The sequence below is a fragment of the Balaenoptera physalus genome (assembly GCF_965194825.1).
Source record: "Balaenoptera physalus genome assembly, chromosome: 3".
Lineage (NCBI taxonomy): Eukaryota > Metazoa > Chordata > Mammalia > Artiodactyla > Balaenopteridae > Balaenoptera > Balaenoptera physalus.
In genome coordinates, this window is record NC_138890.1 from 59,759,154 (window position 1) to 59,778,685 (window position 19,532).

Consider the following 19,532-nt stretch of genomic DNA (forward strand, 5'->3'; position numbering starts at 1 on the left):
GAGAAAAAGAACTTTTCAAGTTCTTTTGGAATCTGGACTGAGTTGCTCTGAAAATATCTGTCATTAAAGATCCTTGCTGTTGCTGGCGACCAGCTCTCGTTTCTAGTTTACTAGAATCAGGGAGGCTGAGGGCAACGCCTGCTGGAGCTGCAAAGCTTAAAGGCATTACAAGTTATCACTACCCCTCTGCCCTCAACCCAGGCCGTAAATAGGTCTTTCTTGTCCAAGCACCTCCCAGGGAGGCGCTCCAAGCCCACCAATTCTATACAATCCAAGCACTCTTTCCCACAGAATGAACTGCTGACTCTCACCCTCCACTTCCACTTCCCCACAAAGCTCTCAAACACACAGGTGGCCTGTCGTCTTTGAGCCAAGTCAGGTAGCAGAGTTGGTGACACACACCCCCTTCCTTGGTCCTTTGAGGCTCTAGGATCTCCCCAATAGAAACTTGAATTTCCCTTTCGATAAGGGGCTTAAAAATTCAGCTACAAAGGACGGTGTGTAGAGAAAGCTAGAAGGCAGGGTTATTCAGAAACTCTCCTGTCCCAAGCAACACTCAAACAAAGGAAGGATGAAGTGTATTATTTTCCTAAGACATATGCAAAAGTTGTTTCTCATGATGAAGTTTGCAGGGGCCAGACTGTGCTGCTCCAGTGGCTCATTAGATGGACCAATGATAACCAGAGGGACTGTAATGAGTGTCCATTTCCTGACCCTGCATCAGCTGCTTCTCTGCCTCTGCGGGCTTTGAAGGGAACTGCAGCCTAAGAGAACGGTTCCTGCTCCTCCTCTCTCCCCACTACACTCTCCTCTCCAAAATGTATGCCCAGGAGCACACGTCTGAGCGCTCAAGGGATTCGCTTTTCAGGAGGCACATGATCTGTTGCGGGTCTCTGACACAGAAGAAATTCTTTTACTATGTATCACGGCCCCAACCCTGACTGTATCCTGCCCAGGGCTACCGAACCTGGAAGAATGGGTGTAGGAAAAATGAGAGAGGTGCAGGGAATACAGGGTGGAGGGAAAGAAATATCTCAGAATCTATTTATTCAACAGAAACTTTTGATTTCAGGAAAAGCAGGAATTCTTCATTCTAGTTTTTTATTTACATGACCATTAAAAATAGAGGTGCAGGGCTTCCCTGGTGGCGCAGTGGTTGAGAATCTGCCTGCCAATGCAGGGGACACGGGTTCGAGCCCTGGTCTGGGAAGATCCCACATGCCGCGGAGCAGCTGGGCCCGTGAGCCACAACTACTGAGCCTGCGCGTCTGGAGCCTGTGCTCCGCAACAAGAGAGGCCGCGATAGTGAGAGGCCCGCGCACCGCGATGAAGAGTGGCCCCCGCTTGCCACAACTAGAGAAAGCCCTCGCACAGAAACGAAGACCCAACACAGCCATAAATAAATAAATAAATTAATTAAAAAAAAAAAAAAAATAGAGGTGCAGAGTGTTCTCCTAAGAAGGAGTTGAAGAAAGTCACGGATGGAGCCAGCAGAGACTTAAACTTCCCAGCTTCTCCTGGGTAGAGGATTCTAATTCCCCTTCTCACACCACCTCACTCCCTCCCTCCAGCCCAGGTCAGAACACGCAAGATGAGCTACATAGAGAACTCCAACAGACATGATGAGCTCCACACCCCCGGAAAGTAAAAGTGTATCTTACACAAGGACTTACTTTCCTCGGCTACTAGACACGACTAAGGCAAGCTGGCACTCCTGGGCTGTGAGATGCGAGGTGACAGTGGAGGATACTGACGGGAGGGAGCTGCTCCACCCACATAGATCGCAGATCTTATTTTTTTTTTTCCTGATAAAGATATGCACACATCTCCCAGGACTATCGTTGCCATGACAACAGCAGAAGTTGAGGGTGAGCAGGTTAGTGGAACAGCATGCTTTCTAAATTCTCAAACAAGGCCTGAGGCTGCAGTCACTCATGATGTGGAAAAATTCATGTTGACGGTACTCCTATATGGATTCCCCCAAATTTAAGGATCATGGCTTCTTTCTGGGGGAGAATCAGAGATGGAGGTCTCCATGGAGCCCCTCCGTGGGGAGGTGATTTTGTCAGGGAGGTAGGAATCCCTAAGACAAATAAGAGCATGAATCTCCCTATAAAACTAGGGCACATAAACTGTCTGTTTTCCACAGAGTAAAGAGATGCAGCAAACCAGGGCAAAAACAATCCCCCAAGGACACAAAAAGACGCTTTTTAAAAAATCTGCTCTGTAATAAGGCCTTCCCACAGAGACTACTCAGAACAACTCGGACCTAAATTCTGAAGTTGAAGGATAGACTCATACCTTGAAAAATCATAAAAATATCTACCATTTACTAAACAGTGTTCTCCAGGCTGTGTGTGTTATCTCATTTAATTCTTACCAACAACCCTGTAAGGTAGACGCTACTACTATCTCCATTTTACAGAGAAAGAAAGTGGGACTCAGAAAAGTTACGTAATGGTCCCAGGAACATACAATTGCTGAGTGGCAAGCCAGAATTCAAATGAGGTTTACTCTGACCCAGAGCCTAAGCTCTTGCGTATCATCTCTCTGATATGGGGAAAGGCTTCCTGCTTCCTGTAAGAATCATAAACAGATGGCTTCCCTGCATGGTTTCTGAGCCTTCAAAGGTATCAGACAATCTCAGGAATATTTACTCTCAACTCTATAACCTTAGGGTTCATCAGGATCACTTGGAGGGCTCCTTAAAACACAGATGGCCGGGCCCCAGCCCGAGAATTTCAGATTTGATAGGTATTGTCAGTGTGGCTCTGGGCACCATACCTTGAGAACCCCTGTGTAGTCACTCTAAACTAAGCTTCTCTATACAGATGAACCTGTTTGCAAGGCAGAAATAGAGACACAGACGTAGAAAACAAACGTATGGACACCCAGGGGGGAAATTGGGGGTGGGCTGAATTGGGAGATTGGGACTGACGTATATACACTAACTAATATGTATAAAATGGATAACTAATGAGAACCTGCTGTATGGCACAGGGAACTCTACTTCACTGTACAGTAGAAACTAACACAACATTGTAAAACAACTATACCCCCATAAAAAAAGAGACAGAGATAATGCAGGCAACAACACAGAAGAATGAAAGCCCCCCCAAAAAAATAAAATAAAAAATAAACTAAGCTTCTCTAAGGAAACCTCATGGCCTTAGTTGCCTCACCTACCTAATTAACCTTTCACACTTCAGCCCCAGATCCTCTGGGGTGTTCCCTGAAAAGCTATAATGTTATCTTTGGCAGTGCTGTGCATTTCGGAATTCCTCCACTGATGATTCTTTGGCTGAGCTCTGAGCTCTTTTGAATTCTGAGCTCTTTTGAAAATAGCGAATATCTCCCACTCCAAAATTAATTTACTATTGCCTTAGGTAAGTCCTGAGATCCCATGAAATGTAGAAAGAGGAGCCTGGAAGGACCAGTGCAAGATAGCAAAGCAGCCAGGGGCCCCGAAGCCAGACTAGCTCTCTTGAAGGCAGGGACAGTCTTTTTATAATCTCTTGGGATTCTCTCTAGGAACTGTCACAAGAGGGCACTCATTAAACCCTGTTCAGAGCTTGACACTGAGAACGTTAAAAGAGTTGTAAGCACGAATGACTGGCCCTTTAACGCCCTCAGCCCCCCAACACACCCCTCCATCTGAAGGATAACTGTGTGCTGTGCACTCCCTACTCAGCTCCTTTTCTTTCCCTGTTCAGTCTCACTGAGCTGCCAAGGAAATAAGAAGCCTGTGGTCCAGGTCTGCTCACACAGAGGCAAGGCTGGAGAAAGTGGCCAACAATTGGGATTAACAGATTTAATGCCCGACTTGTTTATGCTGCAGGAAACATCACCTGGTGATGTCCCCATTGATCCCTTCAGAGCGTGGCATCTTTGCCTAGGCTTCTGTGGACTGTGAAAATGAATGAACAGTTTAGGGACAAAGCCAAAGAATTCATCAGTGGGGAAAAACAACTACAAAGAACACATGTGAGGGTGGATCGGTCACAGCAGGCCTCTCTCTATTCCCATGGCTGCCACTGTTGCAGGTGTTGGTGTGAGAAGGTGCTGGTTCCTGAGAAGGTCTCAGACACAAGTGAAAGGAGACTCAGGCGCCACTAGGAAGCCTTTTGGAAGCAACTGCACTTTCGTCATGAAACACTAAGGACAACAGAATCAGTGAAAGGCAGGCTCTACTTGGGAATGAAAGCAACCAAGTTTTTTTCCTTTTTCTCAGGCAGAACTGATAAATTCTCCTCATGCCATCTCCAGGAGGGCGGCTGGGGGTGACGGGACTGTACAGATGTCAGGATGATCCGGACAACCTTAGAGGGTCTGTATTTGGGTTCAGAAATGAGAACTACTGAATTCTGGCTAAGATGCTACCAGCGAAGGCCACAACACAGACTGCATGAAACAAAAGTATCCCAGAAAAAAAGGAATAAAAAGATTAGATATTTGGGACTTCCCTGGTGGTCCGGTGGTTAAGAATCCACCTTCCAATGCAGGGGACGCAGGTTTGATCCCTGGTTGGGGAACTAAGATCCCACATGCTGCGGGGCAACTGAGCCCGCACACCGTAACTACTGAGCCCACACACCGCAACTATTGAGCCCATGCACTCTAGAGCCCACACGCCACAACTAGAGAGCCTGCAAGCTGCAACTACTGAGCCTGCATGCTCTGGAGCCCGTGTGCCACAACTAGAGAGGCTGAGTGCTGCAACTACTGAGCCCATGTGCTCTGGAGCCTGAGCGCCACAACTAGAGAGAAGCTTTCGTGCCACAATGAAGAGCCTGCACACCGCAACGAAAAATTCCACACGCCGCAACTAAGACCTGATGCAGCCAAATAAATAATTAAAAAAAAAAGATTAGACATTTATTAATACTATATGTCAAGCACTATATTCAGCTCTTTCTTCTTTAGTTATCATGGCAACTACATAAGATAGGTGTTATAATTATACCCAATTTACAGATGGGGTAATTAAGAAAACATGAATTTAAGCAATTTGCTTATGCTCACCCAGCAAGTAAGTTTGAAATTGGAATTCAATTCAGATCTGACTCTAAACCATAATCTTCATCTTTATGCCATATTCCCTCCAAACATTGCAGAACATATTTTGAGTCCTAAAACTCTGAAGTACCAAAAGGACAGAGCAGAACACAGAGGAGCATCTCTCTAATGTCCTATCACTGGTGCAGAGGTATGCTGAAAAGTATGGTTAGGTCACCCGTAGAGTAATTGGAAGATATAAGCTCTGTCCAGCTCAGTCCATGAAAACTGTGACTCATGACTCAACAGCCAGGCATAGTACTGGAGAGAAGGGATTATACAAGAGGAGTTAGGACATTTGGGAAGTGGAGCCATGGCAACTCCTTCCCTCTCTTCTGTCAAGAAGATGGGTTCCTCCCTCCTACACTGTTGGTGGGAATGTAATTTGGTGCAGCCCCTATGGAAAATAGCATGGTGGTTCCTCAAAAAAACTAAAAATACAGTTGCCATATGATCCAGCAATCCCGCTCCTGGGCATATATCCGAACAAAACTATAATTCGAAAAGATACATGCACCCCTATGTTCATAGCAGCACTGTTTACAATAGCCAAGACATGGAAGCAACCTAAATGTCCATTGACAGATGAATGGATAAAGAAGATGTGGTAAATATATACAATGGAATATTACTCAGCCATAATAATGCCACTTGCAGCAACATGGATGAACCTAGAAATTACCATACTAAGTGAAGTAAGTCAGAAAGAGAAAGACAAATATCATATGATATCACTTATGTGTGGAATCTAAAATGCAACACAAATGAACTCATCCATGAAACAGATATAGACTCACAGACAAAGAGAACAGACCTGTGGTTGCCAAGGGGGGAGTGGGAGTTGGGGAGGGAAGGATTGGATGTTTGGGATTAGCAGATACAAACTATTATATAGAGAATGGATACACAACAAGGTCCTACTGTGTAGCACAGGGAACTATATTCAATGTCCTGTGATAAGCCATAATGGAAAAGAATATAAAAAAGAATGGGTGTATATATGTATATATATACACACATATATCTGAATCACTTTGCTGTACAGCAAAAACTAACACAACATTGTAAATCAATTATACTTCAATAAAATAAATATTTTTTAAAAGATGTGTTCTTAACATTCTTTTGAATTTGAAGGAGAGTCCTGGGCCAGATGCAGATAAAAATAATCAGTAAACAGTTCCTACTTCCCACTGGCCTAGGAATATACGCCAACCAGCATCACTGATGAAAGGGAGAATGTATTCAAAGTTAGTTCTGGGCTCATCAGCCTGACCTACAAAGTCTCTATGACAACAAGAAAAAACCCTGAAATGGAGGCAGGGTAGGAGGGCATGATTTCATGGGGCTGCTTGGATTGAGCAGTTCTCACCTTTCAGATGCCTCCCATCCTGCAGCACTTGGTAGTCTAAAACCACTTCCTCTGCCATCGCTTCTTCACACCATCACTGGCATTAGGGTTGCAGATTTGTCAATGAACTATTTTATGTTTTTCCCCTTCCCATCTGGCAATATTAGCTCTCTAATGAATTGCTTTAACTTGGGCATTTGTTTTTTTTAACAAATGTGACTTTTAGTTGAATTATACAACATTCATAAATAGCAAATGCTGGCTGATTAGAATCAACGAAAACCCTTAGAGCTGCCAGCGAAAATGGGCCCTTAGCTGCACATGTTACTTGCATAGCCTAATCATTTGAAAGGCACCAGCTTATTTTTGGAAAGAACTTTTTACACATACGCTTATGTAATCTGTTATGTATGTATATATGTATGCATTTGGATTTGGGTGGATTCTTGCAAGCCAGCCATGCTATGAATATAAGAGCTAGATACACTTGGATTTGGAACTAGACACACTTGGGTTTGAATCCTACCTCTGCCACTTACAAACTATGCGAACTTGGGTATGTTTCTTAATCTCTCTGTGTCTCTAGCTCCTCACATGTAAAATAGAGATAATAAATCCCTTGCAAGATTGTTTCAAGGAATAAATGAGATCACACAAGGCACAGTGTCTGGGTACATTGTGGCTCAATAATTAGTAACTATTACCATCATCATCATGTTCTATTAATAGAGGATTATGATAGACAACATTTGCAGTCTCTATAATCCTTCCTTTCTGATAACTGCCACAGGGATGGGCCTCCAAAGCCATATTTGTATTATATGACACTGCTTCAGTGATTGGGCAAGAATAAGAAAAATAAGGAAATATGAGTTTAGGCAATTTTTTAATGTTCACCCAGCCATTGGGTTCTTGACTTAATCTGGCAGATCCTCTTTCCTGAAAGTTTGGCTTAGGAATCAGTTCCCATTGGTCCTCTGAACTAAGAAACTGCAAGACTGGTCATGTTTGGTAACGTGCATGTCAAGGCAATAAAAGTCAGTCTGCAGAATGATGTACATGTCAGGGAAGGAGGAGGCCTGATGGTGACTTGAAGTCAACCAGAGTGGTGCCCTGGTTCTGACAACTTTTCCACTTCCATGAGAAACTCCATTTCATCGATCTATCTGTTAATCAATCTATCAGTCTCCCTTTTGCTTACTACTTTGAGTGGATTTCCATCATCTTTAACCAAAAGATCTTTGCTAACAGTGTCATCTCTGTGCATGAGGCCACCAGATCTTGCCTGTTGTAGTTAGGACAGCCTAAGCATTTGAAATGTACCCAGTTATTTCAGGAAATAACTTTACACACACACACACACACACACACACACACACACACACACCCTTATGTTATCTGTTTTCAACTGCTGAAGTACATTAAGTAGAAAATCAAAATACTCCTGCATAATCATGTATGCAAGGAAGTCACACATGTAAGAAAAAGAAGTAAGAATAAAAAGAGAGCCACTGACATTCCTGGTCTTACAAAAACAGGTCATCTCATGGCTTTCCAGAACCCAAGCAAGAAGGGAGAGACCCTGGGTCTTTACCTGGTGTCGCACTGGATACTGTTGGCCACTGCTGATCAGGCCCTCCTGGACCAGCTCGTAGAATGCCAGCCTCTTCCAGGTGCACAGAGCTGAGTAAACACATAGACCCAAATAATAGTTAGACCATAAATGCCTTTCCAGCTCTCCTTCCACCCTCAGAAAGCGCTTACATCTCTGGAGGCAGGGCTGCAGCTAACACTTTTTACTCATGCTTGAACTGAAGCAATTACCACTGAGCAGTCACCTTGCATCAACTGCAAAAGCATTGCTGACTTACTGCCTGCTACACCATGCAGGCGATAAACATGCTTTATCTTTATAGCAATTTTGGTTTTCAGTAATGCTGTGTGGTGTTCATTAAATCTAACAGGAAGCCTATCAGAGGGCTAATGCCATTTTATCGTCTTAATGCCAAAGCAGATGAGGAGAGCTTGTTCTCAAAAACCCCAAGCCTCTTTTGCTAGTTCTCTTATTTCTGGGTTCTCATAGGAAAGAGGAAAGCACGAACATTATTTGCTGGTAACTGTAGTATTATTCCAGTTTGGCCCAATTAATTCTTAACTTTATTTTCTGTTTTACTCTTTCTGTATCTTTTCCTCATAGGTAACCCACCCTACATTTCCTGGGACTAGAGGAAGTTTATCACCACCACTCATGGATCCCAGTTCAGAAGAGATTAATTCAGCATAAAATATTGCAGAGAGTGAGACATGAACTGGGACATCCTTAGAGGCAAGTAGAGCTAGAACGTAAATTGTTCAAGGGCAGAGAGAACATCATATTCTTCATGTATGTGTAATGTTAGCAGATATGAGACCCTCAATATTTTCTGGATGAAGAAAGGAACAAATGGGACCCTAAGAGTAAATATCACCCAAGAAAACCCTCACCAAAATAAGAGGACTCTTTGAAATTAGGCATTGGTTCATCTCGGAAGTTAAGTTACTAAAGTAAAACTTAAGAGTACTACTGCCTGAAGGGGTCATGTGACTCAACAGAGCAGGCAAACTTGAAATATTGTGGGGGAAGGTCATCTCTAAGTTCAATATTCTCTTACTCTTTTTTTTTTTTTTTTTGGCCGTGCCAGGAGGCTTATGGGATCTTAGTTCCTGGACCAGGGACTGAACCGCACCCTCGTCAGTGAAAGCACAGAGTCCTAACCACTGGACTGCCAGGGAATTCCCAATATCCTCTTATTCTTTGACTTCAAACAACATATCTAGTGGAAATTCACTCATTAAGCTCTGCCTTACTGCTGTTCTTCCCTTCATCTACACCCTAGAATCTTCTCTTTTTTCCAAATATTAATATCCTTTGGGTGTTGGTGGATTCTACCAGCAAATTGTATGGGTTCAATTAGATTCACTCTGAAGATGGAACTACCCTAGGAACCAGCTCAGCTCAAAGCAGAATTTTCAAAGGAACAGGCACGTGATATCTGAGGCTAGAAAGGCCAAGAAGCCAAGCGTATGTGTGAAAAAGATGAGTGTTGTTTAAGTTCACAACTTTAACATATGTTCCATGTGCTACACTGTGAGGAATAAATAACATTTAGTTTTAATTTTTATTTCATTTCTTATCCTACTTGAATCTCATAATATCTTAATTGAAACCTGAATAGAAACACATGTGGCTTTTTTTTTCATTTGAAAATGGAATAAGGAACTGATATAGTTTAGTATTTTATTTTAATATAGTTTTAAAGGTGCATCTTATAGCTTTGGTACTTTTCAAGTAAAGCGCTAATTCAACTGGGACAAAAGAAGTTGGTATTGTAAACCATATTTTTTCCTATCATATAGTCCACCACAATAGCTCAGATGCAGGCAAAAGCATAAGCTGGTTTCTAACAAATAGAAAGAATCTTTCTGAAACCTAGTATTCTGGCATCTGCATAAGTGTTTCTGGCCTAAAGTTATGACCAGATTCCAATGTGATGTCTCACCAAGCCAACTACTGATCTTCAGTTTTCACTGATTGCTTCTCGTTTAGAAAGGGCACCCGTTATAATGATTTCTGCTCAATTTGTAATGTAATGTTTGGGAATATGTTGATTTATTTTAATTTAATGTGTTTTTAACGGGCTAAAACTAATTTTTCATTAACTCAATACATACTCTGTAAGCTCTCTCTTTAGAAATTGATCAAGGTTTGGTGACGATCTACTCAAGAGTTGCCCAGATATTTTGAGAGGCTTAAGTCTGGAGTTTATTTCTTCTTTAAAACTAAGTTATTTTGGTGGTAGTGAACACTAGTTGCTTGGCTCTCTCCATTTGGTTTCCCAAAGACACTCACAAATAATGAATCTTTTATTTGGCCCTGTGGCATGAATACTAGATCAGGTCTGGGAATAATGGTAGTTCATCAATTACTGTCAAAGAGACAAAGTAGAGAAGGCAAAATTATATTTAATCTGAGTTTTAAAGTAATGTTATTACTCTAGGTTAATTTAAAAGTAAGCTAGATTTGGTCTCGAGATATTCAATAAAGGCCCTTCACATGGCTCAACCTCTGAAGAGCTCTTGCCACTGAGGGCAGGCAATAAGATAGCAACAAGATGGAAAAGAAAAGGAGACTCTAACAGGGGTGAACATGAACAACAATTATTGTGGTTAACAGGATATAACAGTCAATGTGCGATGGAAAACCAAGGTAGACAACAAGTGCATATATATTACACAATGTACTCAAGTCTGAAAGCATCAGTATTCATTATAATTTTAAGGGAAGGACAGAAGGTACAGATGGGGAAGGGATGAAAGAAGTTGAAGCTACTTCCTTATAGAAATTTTAATGAGAGAAAGTAAACAGTCGCCTGTATCTGTGATTGTACAGGAGATTCTTATTTGCCGGCACTTGATAAGCGTTTGGCGCTGACCGCTTCCAATGTTTCAAGGAATAGACACGGAGACATATAAACAACTGCATTCCCCTGGCAAAGCATCTAAGCTTCTCAGTTTTGACAGCTGCTTCCGGCCTATGAAGACAGTTTATCTGAGTCATACAGTTGCAGTAACTTCTGAGTGAAATGAGGAGGGAAAGCCATACCTGTGCATTCCTGCTCTCAGGGAGGCAGAGTAACGCCAGTCAGGGTTGGGTTGTCGGGGCTGCAAAATCACAAAGGGAGTTTTTGTTAATATGGCAAAAACGATGATCTCCTAGTGACGACGTTCACCGATGAGCTGTTTCTTAAATATTTCCATGTAGCTATTAAAAGTATGGAGGAAGCCACTTCATATGCATCTCTAAGATGATATTCACATATATATAGCACTTCAGGAGAAAATTAAATTAGCTCATCAGGGTCCTTGCACAGACGAAATACCATGGAAAACTGGATTTAATGATGCTGTGAGGACCGGCTTTGGCTTTGCCTTGCTCAAAACAGGTCTATGTATTAAGATACACACTACTATATATGAAATAGGTAAACAAGGGCTTACTATATAGCACAAAGGAACTCTATTCAATATCTTGTAATAACCTATTATGGAAAAGAATCTGAAAAAGAATATATATAACTGAATCTCTGTACCCCTGAAACCAACACAATATTGTAAATCAACTATACTTCAATTAAAAAACAGAACAAAACAGGTCTATGTTCCTAAAGCAGCATTAGTGGAAGGACAGTCTATTCTGAAAGAGGAAAAGCTTTCATTGTTTTTGCCCTCAAATGCCCCGTTAAGGGAACATCCCCAGTTTGGTATTCTAGCTATAACAGGGCCCACAGCTACACAAATTCTGCTGTTCTGGCTGGACTGCAGAGCACTGCAATCTGCTGCTGACTTTGCAAACTGCAGCATGTTTGACTCTGGGCGGATGTGCCCAGTCATAATGCCAGCAACTGATAACAGCCTCTTCTGCTGATTGAAGAGGAATACAAGGGAGAGGAAAACAAACCACGGCGGGGTTTGACCTTGTTGTGCTGCATAATCCTTTTCATAAAATTGTACTTGTTTCCTGCTCCTCTGAGGGCTTTGCCTTCTTATTCAATTACTGTTTGCTAAGCTCTGTTTAACAGGGAGCAGCTGAAACCTAAGAAGAACCTGACTCACTCTGCACCACCTATGTGTTGGAAAGATGCATTGCCCTGTGTCTTCAAACAGTCAATTCAAAGTGGAGGGGACACCGAGGAAAATGTGGGCACCTAAAGACTGCTCTGGAAGTTATGTGCTGAGTAGAAGCTACTCAGGAGTCACTGGGGACAAAATCAATCACCACCACTATCTTGTTATCAATTAGCAAAAATGTTATTATGAAAAACCCATGACAGATGTTCCTCTCGAAGTGTTTTCATGGGCAGAGATTAAAGTGGTCCTGTCACTGAATATTGAGGCCTATTTGAATGGAAAGATGAAGAGATGGAGGTTGTATTCTGCATTTTCCTCTGGACTATAATTATATTTGGTAGACACAAGGCCACAGTAATGCCAATAAACTATTTCAAAATGTCAAGTTTGTTCCTGTCATTCTTATAGTTCATTCAAGGGATGCACAGTATTTCGTAAACACACTTCTTCACAAGATCCAGAGAAGAAGTGATCAGCATCTCAACTTCCAGACAGACTTTGGGATGGTTAGATGATATTCAACAACTTAGCCAAGTCAAGGCCCAGAAAAACCTACAACTCTAGGATACTTTACCTCAAATGTCCCCATACACTAACTGCCCTCTCCGGTCCCTTCCATTCTGTTGGCAAGATACAAGCTGCTTCCTCCTTGGTTCTCAAATTCACAAAATGCTATTGATGTTCCTCATAAAGTACCATAAAACTATCTACAGATGAAATGAAGGGGCTCCCATTTTCTATCAGGGGTAGTAGAGGGAGCAAAAGAGAAAATATTTGCAAACCATTTGGTAAACCTGAAAATATGACTGAAATACTTTTTATTAATCGTATCATCACCAGCTTTCCCCTGACCATCAGCAGCACTGGTGTCAGCTTGGTAGCTGTAAGAACCCTCCTTCAAGAAAGACTCTGACATCTGTTGAGCAAATGCTGCCAATTTTTCTATGACTGGGTAACATCCATGATGAAAATTGCTGCAACTTGATCTGGTGAATGAAATCACCAACTTTATTTTGCGGAAAGGCACAGTTCTAGCAGGACTGACCAGGAAACTCAGTCCATTACATAATCTCACTTCCTCAACGACACGTAATTTGTCATGCTGCTATTTTCTATAATAGTCCCTCAGCAACAAGATGCTTCTGAGATTTATTTGCCAAAATCATAGTTATGAGACATCTTAATGCAGTGAGATCAGGCAGGGAAAAGGTAAGGAAGAAAGTAATTAATATGTTTTATGTAGCCACACAATACTAGGCAATGGAATAAGCACTTTATACATATTACTGCATTTATCCTAACACCTTTGTTAGACCATAAACTTTATGAAAGGGATTATATCTTTGTTTATAATACATACTGATATTCTCAAATATTCATAATACATAGCTACAGCCTCAGAAGCTAGCAGGGTTCAGGTATTTGATAGGTTTTTTAAAGGCTTTCGAATAAATTAACTACCATGCAAGGGCAACACTATCGTACTTAAATTACAAAAATTAGAAATGTGGAACTTTAGAGAGATTAAATTACCTGCCTGTCAGTGGTTGAGAATCTGCCTGCCAATGCAGGGGACACGGGTTCGAGCCCTGGTCTGGGAAGATCCTACATGCCGCGGTGCAGCTGGGCCCGTGAGCCACAATTACTGAGCCTGCGCGTCTGGAGCCTGTGCTCCGCAACAAGAGAGGCCGCGATAGTGAGAGGCCCGCGCACCGCGATGAAGAGTGGCCCCTGCTTGCCACAACTAGAGAAAGCCCTCGCACAGAAACGAAGACCCAACACAGCCATAAATAAATAAATAAATAAAATTAAAAAAAAAAAAATTACCTGCCTGATAGGTAGGTTTGGCTGATAGTCATCTTTAGGTACCCCTAACGCGAAAGTCTGTGTTTTAAATAAATTTGCGTGGAATGACAGATATCTATTTTTCTCTTTTTTACTTCTGACTTTCCCAGATTGATTTATTTTAAAATGATACAAAATTAAATGTAATAAAATGTACATGGGTTTCATGTGAACTTGGAAAAATTGATTAAACTTGGAAAAACTGAAGCTGAGAGGTTGACTGCTGATATACCTAATATAATGAGACATATGTTTAGTTCTCTAGTACTTGGATGGTACATCCCTGGGCTTTGCTTAATTTCTATTGGTGAAAAGCCCAGTATGTTCTGTTGTTTCAAAGCGTAGCCCTTCAGTAGAATAAGTCATGAAATTCCAGATGTGGAAAAACTGAATTAGGTAGTCCACGTGGGTGATGTAGTATTATTGAAGAACAAGAATCCATTTGTTTCTATCAAAATTATAGCTAAGACTTGATTTATTCTGTAATGGTATTATTTATACTATGGAATATTTGAGCTACAAAAGGGTGAATCACCTCTTCCAAGACAGATTTGAAATAAAATAGGTTTAAAATACCCTATGTCATTCATAACACCATAGGACTACTCAGTGAAGTAATATGCTATCTTCTTATCATGGAAATCCACGAAGCTATCAATAAATGGTCCTCTGAGAAACAAGACTACATGTAGCATCTCCTTTTCCTTCCTAGCAGGAATCTATTAAAGATGTATCCACTGCAAATTTTTCAGTGATATTTTGTGAACACTGATATAAATTATGATAGGCAAAATCCTCAAATGGCCTCCAAGATCCCTACACCCTACTGTAAATGCCCTGTATAATCTCCAAGACTGAATATGATGGGTCTTACTGCATGATTAAGTTATATTATATGGCACAGCTGGCTTTGAAAAAGGGAGATTATCTGGGTGGGAATGACCTAATTATACGAGTCTTTTAAATCTGGGTCTAGAGCTCAGAGACAGAAATCAGAGAGATCTGAAGCATGAGAGGAATTCCGTGTGAGAAAATATTCTCCACTGTTAAAATATTGGTAAGGACCTGAGAGCAACTTCTAGGAGCTGAGAGTGACCTCCAGCCAACAGTAAGTAAGAAAACGGGGAGCTCAGTCCTCATGGAACTGGATTCTGCCAACAACTTGAATGAACTTGAAAGCAGATTCTTCCCCAGAGCCTCCAAGAGAGAACTCAGCCTGGCCAACATGTTGATTTCAGCCTTGTGAAAACCTGAGCAGAGAACCCAGTCACAGTGTGCAGGTAATAAATGAGTGTTGTTTTTACACACTAATTTGTGGTGATTTGTTACAAAGCAATAGAAAATGAACACATAAACTGTTGGTCATGAAGGCAAAAAGGAATCTAACATCTAAAATAATCATTGTTATGTTACATATTAGTCTTCTAGTAAATCAAAATGAAAAGATGATAAATATGAGAAGTCTAGGTGAATACTTACTTCTAAAAACAGTCATTTATAATCCTAATCCACAGAGCAGGAAAATAAAATACACATCACTTTAAAACATACCTAATGGGTTCTAGTACAACAGAAAATGCTCGGTTTGCTTAATTCTGGACGCACAGCCTGCTAATGCAGCAGTTACTCTCTCACCCACAGTTTTACTTCCCTGGAGCCCAGAGTTCTGACCCTGCAAGGCCAGAAAGGAACTGATGTTGCTTATGTGCCAAGGGACTAACATTTTTCTTCGATTTTTGCAATGTTGGAGATTTCTCTGCATTTGTCGAGTTCAAATCCTCGAAAGACAAAAACTTGTATAATTTTTAGGCTAGCAGATTTAAAACACTGCTAAGGAATTCTCTTGACCTTTGATTTTTGAAATCATGCTTTTATAGTACTCAAAATATTATCATACGAATAAGCCAAATTTATATTCATACTGTAATATGCCCAGGAACATGGAGCCAGGTGAAATTTACAAAACTCATATTCAAAGACACCTGTAAATCCCCATTCAATTCAGCTAAACCTCTGGGCTTGGTGATGGTAATTTTTCATCAAACGTTTGCAAACAGACATCATCCTGACCTCTCACTGAGAGCAAAAATTGGTGGCCAACCAAGGCAACTATCCAGAACCAACTCTGCTATTCTGTCAAGCAAACAGCATGCCAGTAGACAATTTGTAATATGCCAGGCTGTGTCCCTGCAGAGTGTTCTGAGTTAGACCAGATGCCCATGTGCAGGCTCAGTCCTGGGTCAGACCAAAGGGTAGGCCAATGACATTCAAGCTACAATAAATAGATTTCTTCATCAGTCAGGATATGTGCAAGATAAAGAGACAGAGAGGAGCTCAGCCATAATTCCATCTGGCTCAGCAGATCTGTAGAAAAGGGGAGGAAGAGGGTAATTTGAAGAAATTAACGTATTCTCAGACCAAATAAAATAAACCTTTTCTCAGAAGAACAGTCTTATAACCAATACAGAAATGGCAAAACAAAACAGCCCCACCCATTCAAAAGTGACCATCAGAGGATATAAGTTCAGATATAATTTCTTTGCCTATTCTGACCACTGTGCAGTTTTTATAAATTCACCATGATGGCACTTTACACTAAGTGTAAGTTCTGATCCAGGACAGAGTCAGTCACCAGCTAGAAAAGTCAGTCCTGCAAGAAATAAATTAGGTGCCACTGAAAGAAGGGTTCACCCTTCAAAGTTACCACAACTGGAATTAGAGTGAATATGTACGCACGGTGGCAAAAATAACTGAAGATTTGGTGACTACAACTTGCTTAAAAATAAGTGAAAGTGAATGTAAACTTAACTCATTTCTGCTACTCTTTTGTGATTTCCACATCTTGTGCCAACTGGTCCCACTGAGGCGCAGTTGGACAAATCTGCCCAGAGCACTCAAAGTGACTCATCAGCAGTCATAGGACCACAGATGCACAGAATCCACCTTAAGGTTTGGTTCCTTTTCTTGGAGATTCTGAAGAGGGTGCCAACCACATTGAACACCAGCTTTTCAGAGCTCTCCAAAGAGAAATTCTGCCCCACTGCTAAACAGTTACTTCAGAAACCTCACTGCACAAGTGGCTCATGAAATAAACTCACTGGGGGTAAAATCTACCAAAAGATTAGCCTGATGTTAAATACTGATATTTAATAAGCAACAAGAGAGAAATTAGAGAGAGAACAAAGATAAAAGATCTGAACAGGTTTTGCCAACGGTAAAACAAATAAAAAATATCCTAGCTTGGTGGTAACGTTTTTACTCACTGATCCTCCCATTGGTGACCTACTTCTATGCAAAGAATTCCTCTTTTTCCAGAGCAGTTAACTGACACTACTAGGTGAATCAGTGGTAGCCTGAATGCCTGAGGATCCCATATCAAAAGGAATATAAACATTGGGATTTCTATCTACTCATACTGTTTCAAAAAGCACAGTCTTTGGAGTCAGACAGATATGACTTAAAATACCACTAGGAGAGTGACTGTGTGTGTTACTTAACCTCTCTGAGCTTGTTTCCTCATGTGCTAGATGTTGATAAATATTCGTTTAATGTATGACTTACAGGTAATGAAACCATACATATATTGCAGTGCAGAATATTTTTGTATAGTAGGGTGGTCAGTGAGCGCAAATTCCCTTACTCATGCTTTCCGATCCCCATCTAATTTTAATGTAGGCACATGGAATCAGTTGCCCCCCAGGACTCTCCTGCCATCTGCAGTGACTGGGTAGGGAAGAAAGAAAGCCTAACATGAGAATTTAACAGGTTGATCTAGCAGTGATGACTTTCAGAGTTGAGTGATTTTTGTCCCCATTTTGCCATGTTATGACAACGTGACTCACTCTCTACCCATAACCGCAGTAATTCCAGGAGCTATAGATCTTAGGGCTCTCTTCACTGGATTTCCAAAAATGTCTGGCAAAAATTTGTCTTTATTAAAATCATGTACTCTCCTGGCAAAATCCCACAAAAGCAAGCACCTTTCTGACATAATTTTCTCCCTAAATTAAAGGTTTGTGAACCAAAGCACATATTAACACACAGGTCAGTATAAGACAGAAATAGTTCACGTATCAAATTGCCCCAAGCTTTGAGTCAGGAGAGAGAGGGGCAGAGTGTCACTCCCCTGCGCTTCCAGCTCACAGCCGGCTGCAAAGCTTGCCTGGCCTGCTCTCTTCGCCTCTTTACCACCTGCAGCCACCCCAGGCCCAAAAGGACTTCACAGTAATTTGTTCAGCAAATGTCTACAGCATCCTTATTTAAAATTAAGCCTTTCTACATGCTGCCAAAAGCTATGATCTAAAGAATTCTGGAGGCTCTTTGATTCCCCCCCTCAACCCGTTCTTCTTAATCTGCAATCTGCCTCCCGTGACTGCTCAGCATTGACTAACATCAGGCTCTTCTGATAAATCTACCTACAATGTACATGGAAATTCTCTCAATCCATCTCTCTTCTTTTCTGTGCTTATGCATTAATTTCCTGAAGATGAGCATGAATTTAGAATGTGAAACTATGGACATTAATAAAAAGACAACAATATGTCAATGAAAACACATCACAAAAATATAGGAGGGACAAATATTATTAACTCATTTTGTAGGACCTCTGAAAGTCCTAGCTACAAAGTAGTTCTTTGGGAAGAAACAATTCATCACTTTTTATGGGACAAAATTTTGGCTTCTGAAATCCAAGTTTAAAGTATCACAAAGCAGAATTCTATTATTTCAAGCATGCATATGGAGACAAACACACTACACAAACACATGCACTGTCCAACAATTTATATACATCCTTCATATACTGAGCAAACTGGCCTTACACCTACTTAAAACCAGTGTATCTACTAACACCTGTCTCCCTGTCTCTCATGTACAGTAAGCCATCCACTTTCCAAGGCTTTTGTAGCTAGATCCAGAAATTGAATGTGTGCTTTGGAACATGTTGAAGTACCATTTAAAGTACTATCATTTAACTTAAAGACATGAGGGGCTTGAAGAGGCTGCTTCACATCTCATCAAAAACCCTAGGAATTCTCAAGAGGAAATCAGAAGATTACATTTACATTAAATGCAGGGAAATCCTCTTACAAGGAGTTCACACAAGGCCAAAAAAGATAACTAGCGGCAGAATTCTTTCTCCCCAACCCCAGCTTGTCCCGGTCTTCACCATACCCCCACATCCCTAATCCACTCATTCTACCATCTCCCTGGCCCAACCCGACAAATTGGTTCTTGGATGCCTGCCGTAGCATCATTCATCTCCTCCGACAGCCCCAACAGAATAGTTACCACAGCAAACAGCCAAATCAAACTTTGTCTTCAGGGTGAGGTCCACATTCTATGGCTTTATCACCTCTGACATGACTTTCTAGCAGATCTCATCACATTAGTTCAATGCAATTACCAGAAATATTAACTGGATACTTTTCATTGTAGATAGTCCATGGTATAAACAGGGACAGCATACAGAGACGACCACCACAGCCCCGAGAGGTTTCAGAACTTTTGAAAAACAACTCTCCTGTAGGATTTCAAAAGGGAACCTTCCCTGTAGATGATACAGCACAGGCCATTTCTCCCTGAATCTCATAATGTTACCCTCTATAGCATCATC

General features: G+C 41.3%; 1 protein-coding gene across 1 annotated transcript in view; it reads right to left on the reverse strand.

Annotated features, from left to right (window-relative positions):
* Window positions 1-19,532, reverse strand: part of LOC309657696 (uncharacterized protein) — a 108,097-nt gene that overhangs the window by 25,815 nt on the left and 62,750 nt on the right. The window contains exons 8-9 of the mRNA XM_082455520.1: window positions 11,049-11,107; window positions 8,001-8,089 (exon numbers count right to left, since the gene is read on the reverse strand). Coding sequence (XP_082311646.1) covers window positions 8,001-8,089; window positions 11,049-11,107 — 148 coding nt within the window. The remainder of the gene's footprint in view (window positions 1-8,000; window positions 8,090-11,048; window positions 11,108-19,532) is intronic.